This window comes from Brienomyrus brachyistius, chromosome 2 (genome assembly GCF_023856365.1).
Source record: "Brienomyrus brachyistius isolate T26 chromosome 2, BBRACH_0.4, whole genome shotgun sequence".
In the NCBI taxonomy this organism is placed as follows: domain Eukaryota; kingdom Metazoa; phylum Chordata; class Actinopteri; order Osteoglossiformes; family Mormyridae; genus Brienomyrus; species Brienomyrus brachyistius.
The window spans coordinates 30386059-30413436 of NC_064534.1; the positions used below are offsets into that span (position 1 = coordinate 30386059).

At 49.5% G+C, this 27378-nt stretch overlaps 1 protein-coding gene across 4 annotated transcripts in view; it reads right to left on the reverse strand.

The window, feature by feature from the left end:
* Positions 1-9275: 9275 nt before the first annotated feature.
* Positions 9276-27378, reverse strand: part of LOC125716327 (transducin-like enhancer protein 1) — a 32516-nt gene continuing 14413 nt past the window's right edge. For 2 of the 4 annotated variants that reach the window (XM_048988518.1, XM_048988501.1), the window contains exons 7-20: positions 26547-26736; positions 25179-25195; positions 20209-20322; positions 19911-19964; positions 19397-19549; positions 18831-18969; positions 17884-18077; positions 16516-16592; positions 14594-14843; positions 13557-13804; positions 12422-12569; positions 11743-11893; positions 10888-10964; positions 9276-10418 (exon numbers count right to left, since the gene is read on the reverse strand). In XM_048988518.1, the coding sequence (XP_048844475.1) occupies positions 10311-10418; positions 10888-10964; positions 11743-11893; positions 12422-12569; positions 13557-13804; positions 14594-14843; positions 16516-16592; positions 17884-18077; positions 18831-18969; positions 19397-19549; positions 19911-19964; positions 20209-20322; positions 25179-25195; positions 26547-26736 (1920 nt within the window). In that variant the 3' untranslated portion in view covers positions 9276-10310. Of the gene's footprint in view, positions 10419-10887; positions 10965-11742; positions 11894-12421; positions 12570-13556; positions 13805-14593; positions 14844-16515; positions 16593-17883; positions 18078-18830; positions 18970-19396; positions 19550-19910; positions 19965-20208; positions 20323-25178; positions 25196-26546; positions 26740-27378 lie in introns of all 4 variants that reach the window. The other 2 variants (XM_048988509.1, XM_048988492.1) reach the window with 1 other exon arrangement.

Consider the following 27378-nt stretch of genomic DNA (forward strand, 5'->3'; position numbering starts at 1 on the left):
GGCAAGATGTAGGCGACGTGTTTTCAACTGGTACCTACTTAAAACACAAAGCAGATGCGGTCAAAAGTATTACTAGAATTTTCACAAATGAAAAAAAAAAAACAAACCTGATTTTAATTAACAGACAAATTTGGAAGAATCATATATTTTTAAGGAAGGCTTTAAACTTTTGATTGATGTTTTTTGGGTATGTGCAAGCAGTGGTTGAATTAAAAGTATTTATTATTTATTTATTTATTTATTTATTTTTTGCACTTTCCAGATTGGAATTCAAAAGACGGTCCATCCACTTCCCATTTCCCACAACAGCTCGATTGTAAATTCCACAGCCCGTGAAACATGAAAGCCTGCCTCTCTGCTGCTTACTGTGGCTGGACGTATGGGGCCTGTTGTGGGTTTACACCGGTCTATGCCAAGTTCTCTGCCAGCTGATACAGAACTGAGGATCATTCAAAGCTGCACACTCATTTGCATCAAAAATTTGCTCATCCCGTCAGAATGGCACAAAGGACATAAATCCTGTTGTTCTACCAGATAACTGTATAATCATGACTTATGTTACATTTTTAAAGGTAACTACAGTGATCGCCACTTAGCAAATTAAGAGAATATGTGGCATTGAAAGCAGCTGCTCCCAAAAGAGGTTCGTGTATTAAGTAAACAGCATCCCGTCGTGCTTTTAGTCTTGCATAAAAGCACCATTTATTTTGGCTGCTGTGGTAGAGGAACAGATCTCAGAGACTGGGTGATCCCAGAGAAGGATGACTGTCGGAACGCGGTTGGCAGGAGCTTGGGTGAGAAGCCTTCAACGTGCCGATTATTCACAAGCAAGAGTGACTAAGTGTGCGACATTAGCATGGATGTCTCCGGGAAGGAGACGACCAGCTAGGGCCAACTGCGGATGAAATCACATGCTGCACGAGCGTGACATCCACGCGAGGCACAACAGATGAGAGAAGAAGGCAGTTTCATGAGATATACTTTGTCGGGAACAACAGAGAGGGGTGAAGACGCACTATAGTGAGTTAAGCTCACGGAGAGCAGGTGGGAAAAAACCTGGTCAAATGAATCATCCCTCGCTGTCAGCAAGCAGACAAGAACATGAATGGCACATTCCAGGAGAAGTGTTTGGCTCTAGTGCTTGTTTCACACAATGAAGGATTCTGGGAGCCATGACTGAGGACACTGAGGACACGCCTTACTGGCATAGGTCCACTCAACGTAAATGCACATCTGCGTAAAGCCATTCTGGGTGATCATGCGCATCCTACGGAGAAGCATTTCCACCCCAACTGGAGTGAATTCTCCCGTGATGCCAATGCCACAATCTGAAAGTGCGCAGTCACTAAATAGTCTGATGCCGTGATTAGCCAGCATTCTATACCTCAACCCACCGGAACATGTGTATAGAGTAACGACAACACCATATAATTTCAATGTGGTCATGTTGAAACAACTGTTGCATCCCATCCAGTTCCAGATGCTTGTGGAGCTTATTCTCTAGCACACTGACCTTTGTGGAATTTATACTAAGTTTCAGGGTGTCTTGGTTACTCATGGCAACCCAATGCTGTATAATGATGTAACATTTTTTTTTCGTAGTTATAACTGAAAGCTCCTTGGTGCTTAAAATAATAAGGTTACGTGTGATGAAATGCCCCAATTGAGCGTCCATGTTAAACTGTACCCGCTGCAATTCAATCCTTCTTGATGAAGCACACAGCTTTAAGCAAAATGCTTACTTTGTCATTTCCAGCATGAGCGTTAATGCCTTGCAGCTGGTAGCTGACAGCTCAATTGTAGAGCACTAGTGGATCCTCAGCAGGCCACATTGTACCCACTGGAAGTTAGTTGTCTGATCATGTGTATCTATTAAATAGCCGTAATCATTTGTTCCGTTTGTCGCATCACGTTTTTGAAAATGTTTAAATGAAATTTTCATAGAATGTGCTGTTAGATTTCCTGTACAGGTTATGAGCTGAATAAAATACAATGCAAAGCTGTGCAGTCATATGTCTCTGGAGGGAAGTTCTTAGCACACAATGAGCCACCAAGCAACTGAGGTTGCTGTGGTTCTTATTCAGTCATTTAAAGGGTTTAATTTCCAGCAATAAACAATATGGAGACAGCTTAGGATGCTTAGGAATATCTGCAATACATGCTGCTTTTAATTATCATACTCGATGCCTGTTTCTGGTTGCAGATGAGATGACCATTTTAGCTCTTTATGGGTGTGTGACATCACAATGTGGGCAGTGAAACATCGGAACATCCGAAAATTCCAGAATTCTATTTACGATACATTGTTTATTCATTTTAGGTTAAAATTGTTGTAGCCTTAATTTTTTCGTTCAAACCCTGCACCACAAAAAATGTCTAACTTTCAACAAGTTGATCCTCTTGGTCGAGTCTGGAAATGTAGCATGTAAGCCCTTTCTATTGGGACGACGCAGTGAGAGAGTTGTGTTGCAAATCTTACCAGAAGAAACTAATCACAGTTTGCCTTCATGTTCCCTTTTGGTTAAGCTTAGGTTACATTAGCATTTAGGCTAATTGAATGGAAGTCTAAAACTGGTCAAACTGACTGCTACTGCAAGGCAGCCTTATACTCCATAAACACTGTAAATCAAATAGGCTGCACTTTACAGGCTTACTGTAACAGATCTGATGTCAATTCAACATTGTTATTTGCTCTCCAAAGAAGGGATTGTTAAGTGTTTGGAAATAAGATTAGACATTAAAAGAAGCATAGCCCACGGGAACTTCCCTGAATACATTGGAAACTGGGAATTCCAGAACTCAGCCTATTGTTGTATGGCTGAAATGATTTACGGAGTGTATCTGTGTATATAACGTCATTGTTTGTTCCAAATGGATATTATCCCACAGGAGCCACTGTATACTGCATATTTACTTTCAGTTCAGAATATTTAATTATTATTGCATGTTTACTATCACTAGTTTGTAGATTGTTGGAATAGTTTGTGGCAAAATATTTTCAGATCAGTGTTTATTGGATCTCTTTTGAGTACCTCTTCTAGTTGATTAGCCAGATCTATATAGGCAGTTTTGTTTCGGGGGTGTTCATGGTTTCTGTACCAAATGTGATGAGCAGCTGGGAATCAAAGTGCTGGTAAAGTAGTAAGACAAAGGACTTAATAAAGGCCTGAGCTCAGCAAGCCTGTGTTTAGCTACAGAAATGCTCTGTAATCAGTGTAAGCGGAACAAGGCATTCTGGGTGATTTATAAGTAGCGAAGGACAGTCTCCCGCATGCACACACAAGGGAGGGGAGGAACTTGTTCCTGGCCATGTCTGTGTGCAAGTTGGGGGGGGGGGGGCGTGGTTGTGGCCACTCTAGAAAGCAGCCTCTCATCTCTGAAAATGTGCTGGTGGGTACAATCTTCCCTCTCCTGCTCTATTAGAGCACCTTTCCTGCTGCCGCTTTCTGACGATTCCCTTCTCCTGCTAGGCTACTCACTGTCTTCCGGGCCCATTTCAGCAGAAGCCTGCCCTGACACGCACTGTTCCCTCCACCGCGGTAACCACCGTAAGAGCAGACTATTTCGTGGTACTTTCTCCTCCTATTGCGGAGGCAAGGAGGGGGTAACAAAAGAATGACAAAAAGGATCTACAGCTCATATCACTTCTGTAAAAGTGGGGAAAATGGTGGCAAAATGACCGTTTGGATGCAGATAATGACTCGAGCTCTGAGCCTCTTGGGATTGTCTGCCAAGACCATTTACAAGACCATTTTCTCTCGGTCTGTCATGCATTCGCACAGACATGCGTCGCATCAAGATCATCACAGGAAAACTGAAGCCTCCTGCACCTTTTATGGCGTCTCCGTAGCAGCACAGCGCGCCTGGGACCTGCCGCTGCGTCACTGCCGATGACGGGGTGTAAGTGTGGGTAACCCGTTCTCCAGGGGTGCCTGGGACTCCATCTCATGCACCTGTAAAGACACTGCAAGCCTTTCTTTCTCCCCAGAAGTGAAGGGATGAGAGGCTCGCTTCGTTAATGATCAAGCATTCGGCAGATCCCGAGAACACATGCAGGCACGCACACTAGAACGCATTCGCACAGAGGCGTCAACATGCGCACCCACACAAACTCCTGTAGGCTTTTCTTATTATGGGCAGCGCTGACAGGCATATCTGTGGGCAGCCTGTTCTCCAGGTGTGTATTTCGAGGTCTTTCAGATCCTCACTGTTACTCACCCATTCTAGCACTAGACACATGCACAAACATGTTCATTGGCTCACACACACACAGAGGTACCAACACGGAAGCTGTGCATGTCGGCAGTGACAGGCTGGGAGGCACAGAGCAGGTTTATCCAGGTTTTATCATTTATAGAGAGAGCCGCTCTCTCTATAAATGATAAAACAGGATTTTTTAACCATCCGACAAAAACAGCGAGATCTCCAACGGGACACCAGCTACCCCCAAATCCTTTTTTTTTTAATCACCTTCGCAACAACGAACTCTCCCACGCTATAAATATTTAATGCAAAATCTGTGGATTAATATAGCTTACAAAATGCCAGAGGCTGATTATTTTTAGGGTGTTTTTTTTTTTTACATGACAGGAATATTCATATCTCAGGGCTGCAGCACACGCTTGCAGTGGAGCAGGGCCAGGTGTTCCTGGGAGATACCTCACACACAGACATCAATAATCACCTGATTATGTAACCCCCTCAGGTGGGCCCCTAACGCCATTAATCCCATTACATTATTTATGTCCTTTAAAGAACCAAGCGGCTTTGTTTGTTTGTTGCTCTCGGGTGCCATGTTATATTTTCTGTCCCCTCTCGGTGCTCTTTAAAATTAAATCTGGGCACCATTTCATTATAATATATATATTTTTTTAATTCACCAACAGTCAGGAATAATCCACTATGCCTGAAATAAGTAATTAACGACAGTTATTGTATGAGGATTTTATAAGCTTGTTTGATGCGGGCGCATAAGCGGTGCTGCGGAAGAGATGAGGTCGCCTCCGAGCAGCCAATGACGTCGAGCCACGCCTCCGTAAGCAGGCTGCTTTATGTGGCTGCGCTCTCAGACGCCTGGTCTGTGATGTCACATGACACCACCAAAGAATCTCAGGTCCTCTGCCATCCGTCGGCCGCACAGCGATGACCACAGGCTTGAGTACCGGTCTTGAAGTTTGGTCAATGCTTCTGTGGCATCAAGCAAATATTATATGAAATATATGAAGCTGTCCTGCACTGGACTGGCATCCCACCCAGGGTGTCCACTGCCCCGCTCCCCCGTGCTGCCTGGGACAGGCTCCATGGACACTGTGACCCTGTACTGGACACGGTTATAGAAGATGGGGGGCAGATAATCAAGCCCTTTTGTTTTTTTTTTTTTTGTCATTTGTGCAGGTTGGTTCATTATTGGGTTGCAAACAGGGCTGCCGGAGGGACAGGGATACCCTGGCAGATTCAGTGCTTCACTGGGACCCTTGAATATGCAATATTGAACGGTGGGGGCTAAGGAGACATTTTCGGGGACCCAGAATTGCGAGGTACGCCCCTGGACACAAATATAAATGATTTTCTCCGTGTTTATTTGGTGCTAAAGCAGGAGGGTGAGCGGGTATCACATAAGCACCTGCCGATTGTGCCGTGTTCGGAGCAAGAGGCTCGCTCTCCGACACCGACTGGCGGGCAGACGCACCGGTCATTTAACAGGCATCCCGGCCTCCCCTGCCGACTCCCCCAGAGTCACGTGACCCCGGAGCCGCTTCAGAACACTGCCGTCCACCCCGAGTACCTCAGCTCCCTCAGGCTGACATTTAATTTTCCGAGGAACTTTTGGAGGCGAGTCACTTGGTGCCGTGGTTACCCTGGCATAGTGGGGGGGGGGGGGGGGGTGTCACGTCTGCCTCATGCCCACAGGAGATTTACAGCGAGTCCACAAACAAACCGAATCGAAGCATCAGCCTCGACCAAATCGTGAAGGTGGGGGGCATCGTTAAACCACAGCGTGATACGGTTTACATAATCTGTTGATCCTCTGGGTAAATATAAGTTGAGAGATTGGGCCTAGGAATGTATAGCAGACTAATTTGTAATTTAGGGATTTGGAAAATGGGTGGGGAGTCAATCCCCCCCCCCCCCCACCTTCCTGTATGGTCCAGATTTTCCCTTGAATAAGTGCTTGATCCAGCACAGAGAATTTGCCACCAAGAATTTCATTACAAATAAACCTCCCTCTTCCACCCGCAGTTTTAGCAGCACGGTAGCAAGCAGTAAGGCTATGTTATTATTTGCATTTACCTGAATTCAAAATGCTGAAATAGAGGACTGCAGTACAAATGTAAAGAAGTATTTTTTTTTTTTATAATTTGTAAAATTAAATCGAACTATTCAAACAAAAAGGCCCGTTCCACTGTTGTACGGAGAAGTTCCAAAGGGTTTTTGAACACATACACGTCAGAGGCTCAGGGCCAGATCTGGAGCCACAACTCACTAAAACGCCCATCCCACAACCAACCAACCATGCGGCTACTGGTTCTGCAGCGTCATGCAAACCATGCAGTTTCAGTGATATGTTTTTTGGCTTTGTGGCCGTCGTGACGGGCGCCTAATCACAAATCAGTCAGATACTGCTCTAACACCCAGGGACCCGCAGAGCAGGAAGCTGAAACGTTCCCATGCTTGTTACAGAGTAAATTAAACTTGATCAGTTTTTATTTTATGAGGGTTTATAATCGTGCCCAAGATAGGCATGCAGTACGCAGACTGTGGTTGATCCCCCAGGTGGATCCCTGAGGGATCGTTTTTCAGCATTCATTAGAGATCTGGTGTCTTGTTTACTTGGAGGAATGTGGTTTTACTGATGATTGATCCTGCAGCTGGGAGGTGCTCTTTAAGTGGCTAATGAATGATCTGTAAGGACGCATAAACCCCATCCTCACTGACTAAAAAGGATACACCCCCCCCCTCTGTTACAGTGGCCATTTGAGGGCGGGAGAAGACTTAGAGTGCCTCATCTGCCCCCCCTATGAGGCCTACAGCTGTCCTCCTACGTGTGAAAGGGGCAGCAGTATCAGCGGTGGCTGTGCCGAGGGCGGGGTGGGGGGCACGTTGTGAGGTTCTGCTGCTTTGTTTCTTGTTTTTGTTTCTCTTTCTTCTCCCAGGGGGGGCCTGGAGTTGCAATTTCCTGCAATCTGTCGGCTGGTTCCCGGCCATTCGCTCAGGAAGCTAACTGTGTATGACGGGAGCGGCGGGGGGGGGGGGGGGGGGGGGGGGGTAATCAGTGCGTGACTGTCTCCGCAGTGGCAGTGCTGCCTGACCCCCTGCAGGTGGGAGATGGGCTGCCAGTCCACACCCTGTCTTCCTGTGCTGCCCCCGGCCCATCTCCTCTCCTCCTCCTGGCCGGTGGGGGCTCTCCATACCTCCTTTCTGATCCAGCTCAGCTTCAGGCTCCGACCGGGAAGGACCAACTCGTCAGCTACTGGCCGGTGACACTTCCTGTACAAGGTCTCAGTGTCACCGAGCGAGTGAAGCTGAGGGTATTTATCTTAGTGCATGAAACAAGCACATTAACCAAGCAGCGTGTGGCCAACAATAAACATCCCGCATGAGCCCAACTATGGCCATTTCCCCCCGGAGCCAATTAAAAAGACCTTCCTTCAACGAGGGTGGGGTGCGCATGGAATCTTCCACTTTAAGTCCAGTAAACGCTTGTGTAGGTTGTTTGGGTAAAATCTCCCGCAGGCTCACGTACACAGGGCGTGGGCAGCCAGACACAAAGGCACTCAGCAGTGAGGCAGGACTCATCTTGGCGTCCCGCTGTTCGCCTAAATAACTTCCCAGCTCCATAATGCCGTACTGCTGTCCTTTCCCACAGTCCTCCGCCAGCTCATGTTACATGGGCAGGAATAATCTGCCATATCCGAAGAGCAGAAATTTGATTAATTATTCAATCCGGTTCAATGAAATGGGCTGATAACAAGGCCTGTCTCCTGATGAGAGCAAAGCATTCAGAGGTCAGCTGAGAACTGAACACAGAATCCATTCTGCTATCAGATCTTTAGATAAACAAATGCGCTATTCACAGAGCTTTCATATTTGATGCTTTTTCTGATATAGGGCACGTTTAAAATGAAATCACATTATTTTATGATGCTTAATTTGTCATACAAGTCAGACGGAACCTTCCAGAGGTGAACAAGGCATAAGCTCCCACACCGTCATAGAAACCACAAATCTCACATGCCAAGGGCCAGGCAGACAGACACGAAGTGACCCAATTGGACCGTTCAATTCCCTCAACCATTTTTTCCTTCACCCCCCCCACCCCCAATCCGAGAGTAAACGATAAATGAGAACCAGTTTTGGAAAGAAAAAAAAAACAGAAGTCCGGTGGTTGTGCCAAGAATTTGACAAAAAAAAGCAGATATGCAGAAAAAATGAAAGCACTTCAGAGAGGGAAAAAGGGAAGCGATCCTGAATTTCCATACTCAGGTTCCTGGCGGTGAGTGAACCCGAGAGCTGCCATTCCTACCCCTCCAATGAGGAAATGCCCGCGGCATTGTTTTAGCTTTCCGAAAACACACAGTAGCCCTTGACCTCTGATCCCAAATGACAACTTGCGAGCATCCACGTCGTGTCTGCAGGTCACTCCTTGTCACGACTGCTGCACGGTAACAAATGCGATGGCAAACTGCACGATGCATGGCGGCTCACTGGATCCACTCGGGGACTGGCTGGCACAGGGAGGCGGCCTTGTTTAATTTTAACATGATTGCATTTGGAGTTAAACTACGAGCCAGCATTACTGGCTGCATGCAAAAGCTTTGTGAAGAGAGCATCAGGAACAACTCCTGCCTTCTGTACGGACTCCAGGGCGGATCGGTTGGTATGAAGCCGGAAACACTCGTGTCTGAGGAGCGAGAGAAACTAGAAATCCCACGAATGTTCAGATCTGCTGGAATCCGCCCTGGCAGGGCAACGCACTCTCATTGGCATATCCAAGAGCCCCAAGCCGAAGTAAACCGGGAAAACCGGGATCGCCAGCATCATCGCTGGTCAGGAAAACATCGTGGATAGACGACGACAACCTGAGGAGGCTTTCGGAAGAATGCAAGTCACTTTCGAGCACAGCGGTGAGTTTCGTTCATATTTTTACAGCACGTTAGAAGTCAAATAAAGTATAGAAAGGTGGATTCCCAGAACGTGGTGCGGTGTATCGAAGCCATGCAGATGTATCATAACCTCCCTCCGGAATGACGCCAACACACAAAGAAACCAGGTGATTAACCGAAAAGTTATTCCATGGAGGAATTTTTTTATGGTTTCCTCTGTAATCTGTACAAATAAACAGATACTTTCACACAAGGCATGGAACAGTGCGTTGGCACAGTCTGCTGTCATTTCGGTTAGCTTGTTTCTACACCCAGTGATGTATTTACTTCTCAAACCCTCCAGTAAAATTCAGTAGTCATGGTAGACCATCCTTTTCTGTAATGAAATACATGTGACGGGATTTTCTTTTTTTTTCTTTTTTTTAAACATTTTTACTTTAATACATCACATTCGGAGACAACGTTCTTGGGATAATACAGAACTGGGACCTCACTACTTATCTTGTATCTGCATTATGAAACCCCACAGGCCGATGCTGTCCATGCCATGGCTGAGGGCCCAGGGCTGCTCCGTCAGCACAGCGGGGCCCGGCCCATGCAGGAGGCCTCATTACAGAGCTGCAAGTCACCAGGTCACTGCCCCGTATTACCATAGCAACACCCAGAGAGGCGAAAACACCTTGAACATAGTCAAAATTTCTGAAAACGAGTGTGAAACATTGTTAGAAAAACATTTGCTGTGTGGACGAATCCCTCAAATTATATTAGATAGCATTTAGATCGAGAGTTACCCATACTAGGTTATTCTTTAAGACGTATACCAAACATTCCTGCAGTAACTAAAGCATTTGCTGTAATAAACCGAATATTTACAATTTGTACATTTGCCATCAAAACGTAATGGGTACAAATGGATGGGACAAGTCACAGGAGGTCAGAGGTCACTAAGGGCCAGTGCGGGGTGGTATAGGGGCCCTCTTTGGGCATAAACACCCAGAAGAAACTCCGGTGCCGTGGGTCCAAATCCTCCCTCGGAGGCTCCATCCCTGCATCGGTCTCTGTAGCATCCAAGGCCGCCGCAGAGTCCCAGGGGTGGAGAGGGACAAGCGGGGGCTTCTGGGAAATCAGACGTTTACAAAAAAAAAAAAAAAAAAAACCTGGCGCTGGAGGGTGGGGGCAGGGCAGGTGAGGAGAAAACTTTGGTATTCAGTAGATAACTTCATAGACTGTGGCTTTCTTGTCCCCGGAGCCCGTGACGATGTATTTGTCATCGACGGAAATGTCACAGCTCAGCACGGAGGACGACTCCTTGGACTGGGAATGAAGGAGAACAGAACTGGGTCAGGAAAGCGGGCTTGACACGCTTGGCGCTCCCTGAACAGCTGTTCACATTTACATTTTTAAACATTTAAGGCCTGTAATACTTTCATTATACATTTTAAAGTAATTCCAGATGAAAAGTCACACTTGATTAAGCGGGTCTCTGCCAAAGGGAACAAAGGCATTTATGTACCACTGACATAAACACTTCCATGTTCAATTTTCCACGTTCAAAGCCATATGCGGTCTCGAATCACCCTACAAATATATCAACAAACTCAGCATGAGAAAAATGTTTTTCTTCTTACACCAGTCACCAGACTGCACGAAGCCCTGTGTCCACGCAGAACGCATTCACTCTCCATATAAGCTGTTTATACTAGATAATTACAAGTTCCAAGCATCTAACTGAAAAACCAGCTTTATCATACAGTGCTGGGTCTCAGTGCAGACTGGTTCTTACCTGGAATATACTGGCTCCATACGGTGTCCTCCAGGCATTAAGGAGGTTGTCCTTCCCAGTGCTAACAAACCATTTACCTGCAGACGAAATGCAGAAGTTCAGCTATGGGTGCTTTTCCACCTCACCGGGTACTGCCTTTTTTCCCTTTGAATTCTGGTCCGGTACCAGTACAGAAGTACCAAACCAGCTGGGGTGGCTCATTGGGTACTTCAGTAATTTGGTGTTTATTGTCAATCACTTATGCAAATAACCTGCCTCGCAAACAAAATACAGCCGCCACCTTGAAACAGTGCAGTTACAAGCTCAGGAAAAACAATGGTAAACAAAGTAAAAATAAATAAATAAAAATAAAGTAATAATTGGTGCGTGGAAAAATGAGACCCAACTGTGATCCTGCTTTGAAAAAGAGATTTGGCGGGATTTGGATGGCATGACAAGAAATAATGTATTTGCTATAATGCAATAGGTCTGCGAGACTTTGGAAATATTTTCTGATATGATTTGTTTTTGTGATAAATATTGTGATTTTTAATCGAACAAAAAAAGAAGCATACCCAGTATGAAAACGAAAAAGCCTGATCTCAACCCAGCTGACGCAGTCCTTGCAACGTGAGAATTGCATGTGCATAACACACAACATTGCTGTTAATACTGTGCATCGTCCAACCTTATACTATAAATGCCATTTCAGAATTCAGTACCAGGGGCAGATATAGGGGGCGCCCTCACCACCATCCCTTCCCCAGGAAGCAGGCTGAGGAGGGCTGCTCATACACTCGTGTGCCTCCACACTCCAAAGGCCAGTCAGGGACAGGGTGGGGGTGTGACAGGGGAGAGTATTAGGGGAACACGCACCGCAGTAAGCGAACTGCAGAGACAGCACACAGCTCTCGTGCAGGTGCAGCTGGTATTTGTCCGGCTTGGTGACGTGCAGGACCTCCACGTTGCTGCTCTCCATGCCCACGGCCAGCCACTCGCCAGTGGGACAGTAGCCCAGGGAGAAGATCTGCCGAAGAGGTCAGAGGTCAGGGCATCCATCGGGACCATGTGGACCTCCGCTTAACACGCAGTGACCAAGGTGGGACCCCACATGACTGATTGCTAAATACACAGTTACTATTTCATTCTACACCTGTGCTCTCTGCCGGTCGCAGTTATAGAAAAATGCTTCCATTGCATTTATTTTTTTTATAGGAACACAAAACATTTTTTGTTTGCAGCTGATTTTAAATGTGGATTTATAAAACAGAAGTAATACGCAGGAAATGCGCAGGCAACCTGAAGAGACAGTCGCCACATCCGAGCATCCCTGCCAGACAGACACCGAGGAGGAGGAAGGTACCGGAACGTACCATTGGGGTGATTTCCAGGGAGGCTAACAACATTACGGCTCCACTTCCGCCGGGATCAAAGCGGTTCAGGTTTCCAGACGCGCCGCTGTAACCTTACCCGGATGGAAAATGGGCTTGGGAAGGGAAGGGGAGGGGTCGCAAGGGGGTGTGGGACAGCCAAAGGCGAGGGGACGGGGCCCTACCTGGGAGGTGAAGTCGTGCTGCTGGAGCTGCCGGCCCTCCCTCAGGTCCCAGGAGCGCACCGTGTTGTCCAGGCCGCCCGTCCACAGCTTGGTGCCGTCGTTGGAAATGTCAATGCAGCTGGCTCCGTCCGTGTGGCCCTGGAACTGCCTGGTAAAATAAATACAGGCTGAATAAAGATTTCCTGAGTGAGCCGAAGGTAAACACGGTCACGTTGTTAGTGTTGGAGCCAGTATAAACGTGGCCCTTTTTGTTTCGCGCTAAGGCGTCTGCTGGAGCGTTTGGATAAACAGACCCCGGCGTAGCATGCGGAGCGCTTATGTTATGTAAACATTTCCCAGGTGGGAGGAAAACGCACCAGGATGCAGCTGGAAAAATAAGCGCCGGCATGAACATCCACTTATACGGATCGGCTTCCAGCGAAGCCACACTTTTACTGAGAGATGCTGCACTGGGGGAGGGGGGCAGGCTGCAAATTCCAACATCACAGAGCCATATAAACAATCTGCTGAAAAGATGATGATCCTCCTAGAACATGACCTCTAAATTTAGCCCCCTCCCCCCCAGGACAAGGGGCTCACATGCAGGGGGGGGGGGGGGGGGGGTCATACCGTTGTGTCCACCATCGGTGTGTGAATGGGTGAATGTGAGGCAAAAACTGTAAAGCACTTAGAGTGCTCAAAGAAGTAGAAAACGCACTATATAAACGCAATCCATTTACCATTTCTGTCCAGAAGGGCTCATCACCCTAGGGAGGAGGGAGTGGCTCAGACACGCCTCTGCAGGTCAGCAGTAAGGACACACTACCTCCCCCCCAGACAGAAGGGCTAGCGGGGGGGGGGGGCTACCGGCCAGCTCAGGAGCATCAGGGTATCAGATGCTAAGGATGCAGCCTCGGCCCTCTGTGACCTAACACCGGACCTGTTCTGCTTATTTCGGAGTTCTAATCAGATTTTCCGTAAGAGGCCGTGCAAAAATAAATAAAAAATAAAAAGCCTGCAGGCGCAGGTCACAGTGTCCTGCTGGGCCAGGTGGAGCTGGCCTGGAAAGGCCGAAGCAATGCTCTCAGTATAATGATGAAACACCGGGAAGGCTTTTTGGCTGAGGTACGCTGGGGCGATGGGCGTGGGCTCTCACCTGACCAGGGTCTGGTTGTGCAGGTCCCACACGGCGATGTTGCCGTCGCTGCAGCAGGAGAAGCAGACTTTGGAGTCGGGGCTGATGGCCAAGGCGTAGCAGGCGGGCGCCGAGGACGTGAGCTCCGCCTTGATGCGCGGGGTGGGGGCGGCCAGGTCCCAGATGGACAGGGTGCTGGCCTCGCCGCCCACGATCAGGGTGCAGCCGTCGGGAAGGAGCTTACAGGAGCGGATGTAGTTATCCCTGTTCTGAGGGTGTAGAACGAGGCGAGGGGGGTGGAAGATAAAAATGCATCCGGTGTCAGGATTACAGCGGCAGACACACATATTTCCATAAATCTCATTACCAGATAGCGGACGTACGTGGAGATGCCCCCACGCTGGAGGCCCTTGTCCACATCCGCCGGCGAGATCGAAAGGGCTAAATAAATAAATAAGCAAAGCACTCGCGGGACGAGTGGGGGGCTTGTCCTGGCAGCTCCAGTGAGCACCTTACACAAACACTATCTGTACGCGCCTCTCCATATCCTCGACCCCAGCCAGGAGGTCAATGACAGCTGCCACACGGCTAAGGATGGGGGGGGGGCACTCTTCAGAGGGGGGTACGCGTGTGCTTTAAGCACCAGGCACTCTGCTAGCTATTACTACTGTTCATCTGCTGGGACTTTACCTGGAGGGAGAAAGCTGCATCCAGGCAGCTGGGGAAACACGGTACCTGACATGGCCACCTCACAGTGGTACCTGACACAACCGGGCCAGCTAATTAGATCCAGAACACTGTGGGGCAGCCGAGGACAGTGGGAAGACGACTAACAGCCCCCACCATAACATGCCATCACAGGAACGACCTTGAAGGTGCAGAGAAGTTGGGGAAACTACAGCCCCCACGCCGGCCTGCCCCCACGCCGGCCTGCCCCCACGCCGGCCTGCCCCCACGCCGGCCTGCCCAGCGCACTCTGCAGCCAGGCCTTGCTTCCTGGTTTTCTGGGTCACGGCAACACCCCCTTAACCACAGAGACGCCCGGCACGTTCGCTTACCAGGCAGTCGAGCTGGGACACGGGGCTCTTGTTGCCAGGGTGACTGATGTCCCAGACCTTGACGCAGCCCTTGCCACCCGTGTAGACGTGCCGGGTGGGGTTGCTGATGGTGACGGCGCACACCACCTCGCCGTGGCTCAGCGTGTTGATCTGCCGGGCGTGCCGTGGGATGCCTGGGCCAATCAGGGCGTCGGGGGGGAAGGGCACGGGCTGCATCTGCCCGTCGGCGCTGACGTGGAAGGAGTAGGCCCTGGGAGGGGAGGACGGACATGGCGGCTTCTTGAAACACAAACCGGCAACAAATCGATGCTAATGTGGCGACTGGCTAATCCTGCCAGACCCACAAGGCGAGTCACTTCACTGCAGCTCTTAAATGTTTCATTCGTCTGGCAGACAGTCGCCTCCCATGGCCAATTCCCCTGTAAATCAGGTACGAAATAAAAGGCAGCTCTCGTATCGGCAGGATAGGGGGGGCCGTGGGCCCTAAAGAAGCCGGAAATGAGAGGCCCTCAAGCACCGCGTGCGTCTTAATGGGAAACACATTCAGTCACTCTCAGGCAGAAGCATCAGCATTTACAGATGTTTTTCAGGGGTCCCAGAGTCTTTTATTTAGAAGTACCTTGTGCCCCCCCCCTCTACCCCAGGTAGGGGACACCATCTTTAATTCAAGATGTGCAAACGCTGTGTCTCCGTAAACCTGCAGTGAGGCTGTGAAAACATGGATCGAGTTCTGCAAAGCAGAGGATTGGAGGCCAGTGGTGAAGGAGAAATAAACTTTATCCCGCCCCTCACACCGACCCTCACACCGGGATGGGCCCTCCCCCGCCTGGCTGCAGTTTGGGGGATGCTGGTGTGGGAGTCCAAACTTGTGACCTCTCTAATGAAACTCCTACTCTGGCTCTCTTTGCAATCTCTACAGGTTGTCCGGTGAGAGCAGGTGATCAGAATGTCCAAGATACTCAAGAAACCAACGTGATATTAGGCTTAAGTGTTTTGCATTGAATGACAGTGACCTTTAGAATTCCCGTTAACGTACAACAAAGTATTAAATTTACAAGGTACAAACATGTAAATGGGAAAATGATGAGACAATGGGGTTTTACTCGTTAACGATATAAACTTTACACATTATCAGACAAATACAGTCTACTTAACACGAACATTTACAGTATCATTAAAATACTTAACAATCCAGTAAGGAGTTCACCCCGATTGCTTTCTAACTGCTGATGCTCAACTAATGAATATAAGGGCTGGGGATAGCATTAGCCAACTCCCTATAAGTTCATATAGTTGACAGACCGGTGAGGGAGAATGGCGATTGGATATTGCATTATAATCATTTTCATTAAAAGTCGGCATGAGTTCAGAGGGTTTACAATGGTGTTAAATAAAGTTTGCAGAGGGCACCCAAAACCTAAAACCGAGAAATACAGTCACGCGCCACATAGCGACGTTTCAGTCAACGATGAACCACTTAAAGTATGCAGGTCCCATGGAGCCTAGCGTCCTCATAACGATCATTACATCATGGCGCAAGACAGTACTCACGTGCTTGTGGAGATGCTGCTGTGAACAAGCTTACTATCCTGACAGTCGTATAAAAGTACAGCGTGTACAATTACGCACAGTAGGTAATGCTTGACGATGATCGTTACTGGTTCATGCACTTGCTATACTGTACTTTTTATCGTTATTTAGGCTACACGATATAGCCCAGGTCTGTAGTTATACCGTAGCTATACCATCTAGGTTTGTATATGCACACTCTATGATCTCAGAACATAATCCTTGTCATTAAGCAACGCATGACTGTAAATTGCTGACCTTTATAACAAGGCCTGTGCAAACAAGAGATGTCCCACTTTCCGGTTTGGTCGAATGCAGGGCGGGGTGGGGGGGGGGCGTGGGGGCTCACTTACGGCTTTCCTCCTGGGATGCCAGACAGATTGGGAGGAATCCCAGACACTCGCATGTGAGAATGTGGGTCGAAGCCAACCTGATCCAAAAGACAAACAGAAGAAACAGCTGTTGCAATCAAGACTGATTAAGGGCATGTGTACATGTGCGTAGACAGGAAACACACGCTCACACAGGCCCGCCCCAATCCCCCCATCACCCCCTGCCCACATTTCCACCAAAACATCTCCTCCAATTCAGCGCCTTTTTAAAAATGCAGAACCCGGGGCTACAGGCAAAACTGCATTTTGCAAATGCGGAATCTTAAATATGCTTTGGGAAACTGTTTAAGCGACTCTTCTAAAGCAAAGATTTAATATAAAAATGAGCACTAATTGCAAATTGAATTTGGGTTACAAATGGGCAGCGCAAGATGATTTAATCTTATTTCCACATATCGAGAAAATATGCCTGCGCTAATAGAATTACTGCAGATAGGGTAAAACAAGCATCCCAAAGCAGAATGCTTATTTCCTGCCGAGACGCCAAGTGCACAGCTAAACCCAATAAGGCTGTACGCTCTCCAGACCACGGCTTCGATAAATTAGCCTGATATGCTAATAAATACTTTGCTCTAGGGAAGAGGAGGGCTTCAGTGAAACTACCCAGGATGCAACAGGGCCGGTAAGCACAATAACGACTTTTTCTGAGAAATGGGACGTTTTAAGGGAACTGGGCCTGCCTCGTGTTTCAATCAGGAGTCACCATGGAAACGCAGCACATACTGAAACCCACCCCCATAGTTAGACACGACGCTGCTCTGAGAGGCACATCCTGCAAGACAAACCCAACGGTTCCAAAAGACCAATGGAAAGTACTTTTTGGGGCCACGTCCCTCGACAAGGACAGGGACGAGCGTCTGCCAAAACGCACCCAAAGCCAGTGTACCACTGGGCCAGGTCCTTTCGTGACCTAGACTGCGGAATTTCCAAAAAGCTGGCGCCAAAGACGGTTTGCTTTCAGCGCCGCGGCCCGACCGTACTCACACTCGGCCGACGGGAAACTAGAGACGCTTAGATGGGAGACGTACCAGTCTGGGGGAGGAAGCAGCAGATGGTGACCACGGTTTCATGGGCAGATTCTGGCGCTTGTTAAACAGGGCGGAGGGTAAAAAACACGTTTGGTTCGAGTTTAACGCTGAACGTTTACCGTGTCAGCTTTCGGGGGGCGTTTGGCTGAGGACACAACACAGGCAGGCTGACTTCCACCGAAGCGGGGGCATCGACAAACTAAACACCTTCGCCTTTCAGAAATGGTCCATCCACTGGCCTTTTGTACTGCGCCCGCTACAGGGGCAAGTGTATACATATGCGCACAAAAATGCAACGCACCATGGGGGAGCGGCTGTACGCCGCTACGGCCGCTGCTGCCGCCGCTGCGCTCATCTGTGGCGAGATGCTGTGGAGGCCGGCGTAGGCAGCCCCCGGGCTGGTCAGGTCCCCATTCATGCCGGCGTGGGACGGCACCATCCCGAACGGGCCCGGGTACGGTCCCGGCACCGCAAGAGGGGTCCGCAGGCCTGCTGCTGCAGATCCAAAAACAAGAAACCATTAACTGTCTGAATGAATGACAGCCACACAACAGTCATGGGGGAAAATGACCACAGACAGACCGACATACAGCAGATGAATTTGCCCACTAAGAACATTCAAACAGCAAGTGTGTGGAATCCACATGTGAACAGTCCGTACGGGACATGAAGGCAAGCAGGGTCAGATCAGGCCCTCAGAGGACCCTCTGAAGTAGGCCAGGGAGAAGCCTGCGCGTAAACAAGGGGGCTTCATGAGGACTTAATTACTTCCACCTGTTTTCTTAAAAAAAATAAAAAGGCCGGGCAGTAATTGTGCTAATTTTTTTTAACCCGCTGACTGGTTTAATCAGCAGTCTGCAGGATGAGGGGGGGGGGGGGTAGGTAACACCTCGCAACAACAGCGGTGACATAAACCTAAATAAGGCAGAACCAGTACATAGAGGGGCACAGATACATAATAGCTCAATGAAAAGATCTCACTCACAACCCAGGTTAGCAGAACAAAACGACTCATCTCAAATACAAACAGGCTGTTCTTTACGATAACGGCACTAAAATCAGCACCGTTGGTAAGCACGCCTTTTAGGAGGATGCTTTTCGTCACCCATATTATTACTATTATTATTTATTATTAGTTCAGCACAGCGTTTTTCATCTTCCCCAAATGCATTCATTTCCCATGCTGCGATTGGCTCAGTCACCAGCATGTCCTCTTAAAGGGCCAGCGTCCCGTTGCCACGCTCTTACTGGGTGGATGGGGCAGCTCCAGCGAGGGAGGCTTGGAGAGGCCGGGCCTCAGCCCGGGCGCGGCACTGGTCCCGGGGGTGGCATCGCCCCGTGGGGTGGGTGTGTTAGACTTCAGCACAGGCGTGCTGGCTTTCTCGTGCTATCAGTGACAAAAAAATAAAATAAAACCTGAATGTTGATTTGACAACCTAACAGGACATAACAGACAGAGGCATCCAGAGGGCCACACAGAACCGGGACCCCTGCCGGTTCCAGGTAGCCCACAAGTGTTATCTGGTCTCCGCAGAGCCCTTCTCAATCTCACATTACAGCAAAGACTGACACTGAAACCACGACAGGGGGCTCAGGAGCTGCTGCCCTGCACTGTTTCTTGTGTATAGGAATTTATCTCCAGGTAACCCTACAGTCTTGCCCCCCGGCGCCTCCCCGTGTTCACAGGGTTTCCTGAGACCAGACGGGCCTCAGGCCAGTCATGCTACGCTAATCTGCAGGCAGCTGCCAGCTAAAGTTACATTAAATGCAGCCATTGCAGTGACCTTTCAGGGTCAGGCGCTGTCACCACCTACCAGGCCCAGCTCTTTGGACTTGAGGGAGGAGGAGCTGGCAGAGGAGGCGGTGGAGGCGGGGCTACTGGAAGCATCCTTCTTCAGGAGACGCGTTTTGTCCAGGCCATTCTCCCTGGGTGAGGGCACAGGCGTCCCACGTGGAGACACGGGGTCCTGCGGCCGTAGCGGAGCAGGAGGTGTCAAGCCATGAGCATCAGACCGAATAAACGCTTCCGATTCAGATGTCAGGGATTAAAACACAGGCGCTCTTGGGATTCTTGGAGCAGAGGCTAACCAGAGCGAAGGCCATCGGCACCAATGAACCAGGCAAACTAGGGAGGCGTCCAGCGGCCCAGATCAGCAGCTCAGTAGCACACTGGGTACGGCGGCCAGAGTCTCTGCAGCATCAGTGGCACATCTCCCAGTGAGGAGCGGCACATCTCCCAGTGAGGAGCGGCACATCTCCCAGTGAGGAGCGGCACATCTCCCAGTGAGGAGCGGCACACGCGCACACACAGCGGTCCAGGACACCAACCTCGTTGGAGACGTCCACCACGAGGTTGTCATCGCTTTTTTCTCCGTCGCTGTCCTGTGGGAACATGGCAGCAGAATAAGGGGGATGCCGGGGGGGGGGGGGAGATGGGCCGCTGGCCAGGAGGCGACTGAACAATCAACCATGTGTCTTGAAGCATGAAGCTCCACCATGATAAACTCCTCATAGATGGAGTAACAGATTACAGTAATGGAGCCTGAATGGATGTAAATTACTCTACGGGCTGCAGAGGCATCCCGTGCCGATTATGGAATTGCGAGGATTTAGCGCTTCGTATTACGTAATGGCTGGAGTCCTTGTCATCCACCTTCCGCTTCTTTGGGTCCAAGAACTCAGGTCCGTTTCTCCGTTTATCGGAATTCCGCAAGCTGTCTGGCACCAGCAGCGAGTTACTCTGGTGGGTGGGGGAGGGGGGGGGAGAGATGGTGAAAAGGGTTCAGTATATTTCAACCAAACCTCTGCGCCACCACACACCAAAACACCCAGGGTCCAGAGACCCCGTGGATAAGTGACAAAAAACCTTCCATGGCCCGAGCTAATGCTGCAGACATCAAAGGGGTGCAAGGTGACACCTCCACGGGTCCTGGAAGCTCACCCTGATCGTCAGGATAGGCTCACAGTCTGCCCTGCCGCTCCAATCAGAACCCGCACTCTCGGGTCACCCAGCCAACCCCGCCGCCCTGGCAAACAGACGCATTCCAGCGGAATATTCATGAGCATGCCCGTCACAGATTAGCTGCTAATATTACTCCTGACACACAGACTTTTGTTGTGCCATTTGCATATTAAAGCTTGTGGCGGCTTTGCGCAAAGCCGCGGTTAAGGAGATTTAACGAGACAAATCTTATTGTCAAATAAGCAACTTCTCCCCGCGCTCATCTCTCCGGATTTTCTTTAAAATTAAAAAAAAAAAAAGTGGCAAACAGAGGGCATATGAATATTCACCCCCAGCCAGCACCACTCTGGATGGCACTTGCCTCTTTGCCAAGGGGGGGGGGGATGTCACAACTCCCCCCACACCCCCATCTCTGCCTAAATCACTATAATGCCACAGATAAATGAAACTAATCCTGGGCAGAACGCCTCTTTCTGGGGCTGGGAGCTGAGCAGCACCCAGCGTCGGTGGGGGCTCATTCCCCCCCCCCCCCCCCATGGGGATTATCGCTGAACCATTATGTGAAATACACTTTAAAAACTCTGCACTACAAAATGTGTCACAGCATCCACAGACACTGGACAACAAGTCTATAGGGTGTGTGCTTGTGTGTGTGTGTGGGGGGGGGGGTCACAAGGTCAGGGGCTTAAAGAATTTCTTTTTTTGACCAAGACCGTATTCACACCAGGGTAAATTATTTAAAAGACCTCAGAATATAAAGTACTGACCCGCAAAATACACACAATTTTGATGTTTCTCAGGTCACATGACAATTCTGCCTGCCTGCCTGGTCACCCCCCTCCCCCCACCGCAGTTTCCCCTCCGGCTGCAGCATTAAAACACGTTACAATGAGCTCTTTTAAGACTGGGATTAACATATCGAAGGAGGCAATTTGTTCAGTGATGTGTTAAATGCTAGGAACAATGCTGAATAAGTTGTGTGGAAACCCTTTTCACCAGACCCTGCTAAACCCTCATTTGGAGGGCTGGGTGGGGGCTGCTGAGGGAGGGTGACAGAGTGATCCTACAACCACGGCCCCCCCATCTGCCATGTTGTTTACGATTGTGCAAATCACAGGGTCAATATTTAACTCCCATGCTAAAAATGGAATGAGGAACAGCCAAGGGTCACAGCAAAGTCCCTCTATTCCTGATATTCAAATAATCATTTGGGTTTCAAAAATCTATTTGAAAATTTAGGTTTCACCTACTTATTTATATCCGACACATTAGAAACAGATGATCCAGTCGCACCAGCTACATAACATGTCCCCCACACCCCCTTATTTTGATTGTAGCATGGTGGGGGAGTCAAACCCTTTAAACCTCACGGGAGCATTTCCCACTGTCGCTGGAACACACACGCTGACAGGGCCCTCCGATTCGTGCCTGTCCTTAGCGCTTACCCTGACATTTCACAGCTCTCCAATAACAACATGTGTGATAGGAGGTTACCACGGTTACATGCTCCACCCACAGCCTTTTTTTTTTCTTCTTAATTCATCGACGTGCAAAGCCGTGAACACACAACCTTGCCCCTCAGCACCCAGGGGTGTTGAATCCCTCGCCCCACTCAAAGGCTCATATCGACGCCAGGCTGGGAGGAGCCGGAAGTGACAGGGGCACGTTGGTGCCGCACTCGCCCCGCCCCCTTCTCAGAGACGTACGCGACGCTTCTTACACACATCGAAACGAAGCCGAGGCCAATGATACCTGCAGATGGCGACGGCTGTACCACGTCGATGAAGAAAGGGGTTCCAGGGTGGAGGAGAAAACTGGGCGGGGCTAAGCTGCACACATAAACTGAGGTGCATCATGGGAGTATGAATTTACATGCGATGCCACATACCGTCCTGAGTTACGGCCACTTAAGCAGCCAGAGAGATACATGCTGTACATGACGAGAGTGGAAACAGAGCCCAACCACAAAGGTCAGGCAGACAGCAGGTTTGGGTCATTCTTGAGTTATGCTCTTACGGAGCATCACAGGGGTACAAGTAATGTTTGGGAGCACAGAGTTAGAGGAACCCCAGAGCCGGATAGAGGCAGGGGCGGAGACATATCTCCAGTGACCAATCAGAATACAGGGACGAATAAACACTACTAGAAACACCTAATCCAAAAAATAAATATATAAACAAACGATGATCGATAGAGCGGCGCTGATAAACCCTGATTGGCCGGCACCCCCGAGAAAGGCAATCAAAACGCCAAGCAGCAAGACGAACAAGCACTACTCTGGCTGCGGGCTACGTTTCCGATTTCCAGTTTCATTACGCGCAGCAGCATATTTTAAGTCGGCAGACAGTTCGCCTGGAGGCAGACTTTCAGCTAAACTGATATGGATCTTGTTTTGACAGTCCAGTCACGTCTGAAGATCAATCCTGCGTCAGATGTTAATTTCTGGGCAAAAGCCTGATTACAAGGGCTTCCGAGGGGCTGATATTGATAGATGTGGCTTCTTAAAAAAAATAAGTTGCAAGATGCGTTGGGGAAGAAAATACATTCAGCTCAGACAAATCTCTATAAGGTCAGAGGTCAATGAATACTTAAAAAAAAAAAAAAACTAAAATGACGACACGCCACTTGACACAACAAGAAATCGCTGCAGGGTTCTGACACAAAACACCCTCTGAGAACGGCCACACTGACCCAGGAACGAGGCCACAGGGAGGCAGCCATGATATAATGATCCTCCCTGGAACTGTAGCCATCATGGCCCCCGGGGGTGTTCCACACATAACACCTTCATAACACTGCAATAGTCTTGCAACAGGACAGAGCCTTCCTGGATTACGGACCAAAAATAAATTCAGCAGTCTAGTGAGGTCACCGAGATGACTAACAGCACGAGCAACTAGGCGCCATAAATACACCAAGCAAACCCCCCCCCCCCCAGAAAATCCATTATGTTAACGTATCCCCACGCGGCAACCATGGTTAGCTCACACCGTCGGGTCTCGACCACCAAATCCAGCTTAAAAGGTTCACCATTAGGTTGCTTCAGGGCTTAGGTCATTGTTGTAGCAGCCTGCTACGTCATGCTGGATTCGTACTGAGGCAGGCAGAAATGGATCAGAACCTCCGGGCAAGTTTCATCGGATTGGATGGGGTGAACTCAAACTGCATAGGGGAGATATCTATACAGTCAAGGACAATCCACATGCGGGTTTTAAGCACCCGTAAATCCTCAATTAGGCTTCCTTTTGTCCGGGCTGTTGACAGAGGATTGACACGTCTTGGCCTCTGGCTGTTTACGACAAAGGAGCCCAACGGCCCGGGATTAGGGGCTGCAGATGTGAGATGTGGCTGGGACCGAACATTAGCATGTCTATGATCAGGCCCCACGCCATGACAACCGGGGGGGGCGGGGGGGGGATGGGCAGGAACTGGGGCCCACCGATACAGCCTCAACAGTGGGAAGGAAGAAGACCAAGACGACAGCTTAGAGCATACAGCCTACTGATCTGTCTCCAGTGGGTGGTGTGGGGGGGGGGGGTGTTCACTCTGCTTATAACCGCTGTGTTTCCAAAGTCCCCTGCAGTGGCACTGCGGTCATTGAGCGTCTGCATGTAACATCCGCCCGCGACCCACTCACAGTACTGGGGGGAGGGGGGTGTCAACCCTCACACAGTGACACCAGGGCTGGCTCTACCTTTTCAGGGGCCCTAGGCAAAGCTGCACTTGGTAGGACCCCCCCCCCCGGCCAAGACAAGTGATGAACACCACTTCAACCGCAGGCGCAGGCTGCTCAGGGGCTGCAGGCAAACCTACCCATATATACGCGCTTTGTCTGGGCCCCCTTGTGCCAAACAGCTCCTTGGCAGCTGCCTAGTTCGCCTATACCTGGATCCAGCCCTGGATGACATCACGCATCAGCTGATGCGTCATAATCGGAGCCAGAAGCTTAACACCTAAACTCCCTGAACGGTGCCCCTGAATGTCAAGTGATGGCAAAAGCCTTCCCTGCTCCTCTTTGATATCAAGAAGTCATCGCTCCCACGGAGGAGTCCGGGGGGGTCGCAGAAGTCCCGCTTTCCGGAGCACCCCACGCAGGAAGTGGAACAGGTCCAACTGGTTGCTGGCAGCACGGCACAGACACTACCTCAAATGCCTTAAGGCCGACATACTTCTGCGTAGAACAGACGCCGTCAGTACAGTGTGCAGCGTAGCCAGGTAGCCTATGCACACCTCCCAAGGAACACATCTACAAGCATCAGGCTACGACGCAGGACACACAGCTACTGACGGCAGACATTCCACCCAGAAGCCTTCGCTGAAAAACGATATGCTCACACACACACACACACACAAAAGAAAATGTTAAATATTTAAAGAATTAACCCAGAAGGACAAAAAGGCATGCATGCAAGAGCGGCCAGCTGCCACGGTGTACGTCCACCACATTATTAAAGTTCAGCAGGTGCCCCAACTGCTCTGCTATAGGTTACTGTACACAAGCAACAAGATGGGTAGGAAGGGAGCAGAGGCGTGGCAGAGAGAACACAATCATAACCGGAAATTAGCGACTAGGCGGACGGCCTGTCGACAGATGAGCTTTAGCATCGAGTGAAGAGGAGATCAAGGGTACTTACTGTGCTCGGCTGCCTCTCTGTTTCCGTGGTTACCAAGAAACGCACAAACACGGCCGTTCAGAAACAAGGCGCAAAGGCAGAAACGAAAAAGAAAAAAATGAAATTAGGAACACAGGGCCAATGCAAGGTTTTCCATCAGATTTTATTTATACAAACCAAACAACCCTAATACAGCACATTTCTCTAGAATTGTTTATTGTTTACATGCGTCCCATCGTAACCATCACAGCCAATGCTGCTGCTCCAGTATTTGCAGTTAATACAAATAATAAGTTACCAGTCAAATCGGATTTTTTTTTTTATTATTACTTTTTTTCTTTAAATAGACTCAAGTGCAATTTCTTGTCAGTCGTTACAGTATAAAGACACCCACCCACCCCCCCTCCCCCTTGGCCATGGAAGTCCCGGCTACAGCCCTCGGCACCTGCTACAGGTGCCCGGGTCGGGCCTATCAGCGACCCCTGACCAACCCTCGACGGCAGCGGCGACATTAAAGTCAACCGCAAAACACGACTGGGCATGTGCCTCCATTTCTGTTTTGGTTGTAGTACAAAAAAAAGAGAAAGAAAAAAAAAAAAAAAGCATTTTTCTTCTTAAATAAAATCACACCCACGCCTGGCTTTCCAGGAACGCTGTGGAGCTACACACAACCTTAACACCTTCAAAATTAAAAACAAAAACAAACAAAATTCTAAACAATTCTTGGAAAAGCGACACGTGATTGTACACGTCTGTAAAAATAGCCAGTCCTGCCCCCGAGAACTCCGAAAGCAGATCTGATTCACGGTATAGACTCACGCTGCCGTTTACATGATTGTTAAACCTGAATAACTCAGTTTAATATGCAATTTAAAGTGAAAATATTCTTTTATGCGACAACCTTCTCCTTTACGTCGTTTGGAAACGACAACACAGGAGCACTGCACAAAGCATTCCTTAAGTTCAATACAGCAAGCAGAACACAGCCTAAACCCACTAAAATCATAATAAGGATGATTGAAACGGTGGGGGGAGGGGGGGGGGTAGGGCTCAGGCCTCATAGAAAGCCTCTTTGGACCTCCTGTCTTCCGAGTGGCTAGAAATATTTATTTTCTGCACAGTAGCTGAGGAAGAAAAAAAAACCTTAACGCATCTTGAAAAGGAAAAAAAGCAGGGGGGGGGTGTTTGCAAAAGACGGCAATTGTCTTTTTCCTCGCTTTGTTCAGACTTCCGGATTTAACCGAAACCTTGAGAAACCGCAGTTAAAAAAATAAATCTAGGCGATGCCAGTGAGAGCCACGAGCAGCGGGAGCGGGGGGTGGGGGGGGGTGGGGGGTAAGTCCGGGTGTTGCCCCAAACCGGCCTAATCGATCTTGCCTGGCCGCTCACCTCTGTGGTGGTCCGACTCATGGCTGCCCTTCTTATCTTCCTTGACAGGCAGGTGGGGCGGGGCCCCAAGGGCGCTGGACAGGGCGAGCAGGCTGGCGCTGCCCCCCAGGTGAGGTAGGCCAGCTGGGTGCAGTCCAGCAGGGTGGGGGGTCAGTGGCACGGGGGGGCCGTGGCCGTGCGAGAGGTGCTGCTGCTGCGGAGATGAGAAGGGCCGTCAATGCATCTCTGACCGACACGTCGGGGGGGCTGATCACATCTCACATACCAATCGGCACCCAGCAGGACCACACGGTCCCGGTGGGATTCGCCACGAGCCAAACACTTTGTTACGAGACAAAAATAAAAACTTTTATTAAACTATCAGTAAAGATCCATTAAGATCCCAGTGTTTGAAGCAGCGATTATTAAGCAAGTGATACAGCTAAAAACACCCATCATCCTTTCATAGGAATTGCAGCGCTGATTTAGCAAGGTAAGTGAGACACTAACATTACCAGCCCTGCATCCATTCAGCTCATTCCTGAGAACAGCCTGCCCCCCCCTACAGGACGACACATCCCATTATCCCTCCCCCCTCTTTTCCCATCTTCTGAGCCACTCGCTAATAGCCATCCAAACCACACTGCCCCCCCCCAAACCCCCAACCCAAACATCACTGCGGTGACAGCTCTTCAGCACCCCCTACACTGCTCTACGCTGGGGTCAAATCCTCAACAATAATGACAGCTGCGATTGACTGGGGAGGGGGGGCCGGGGCCAGCCAGCTGCTATCGTGGGGGGGGCGACTCGTCAGGCGGGCTTTCATCGGGTTGAAAGGCGGAGTTGGGGGGGA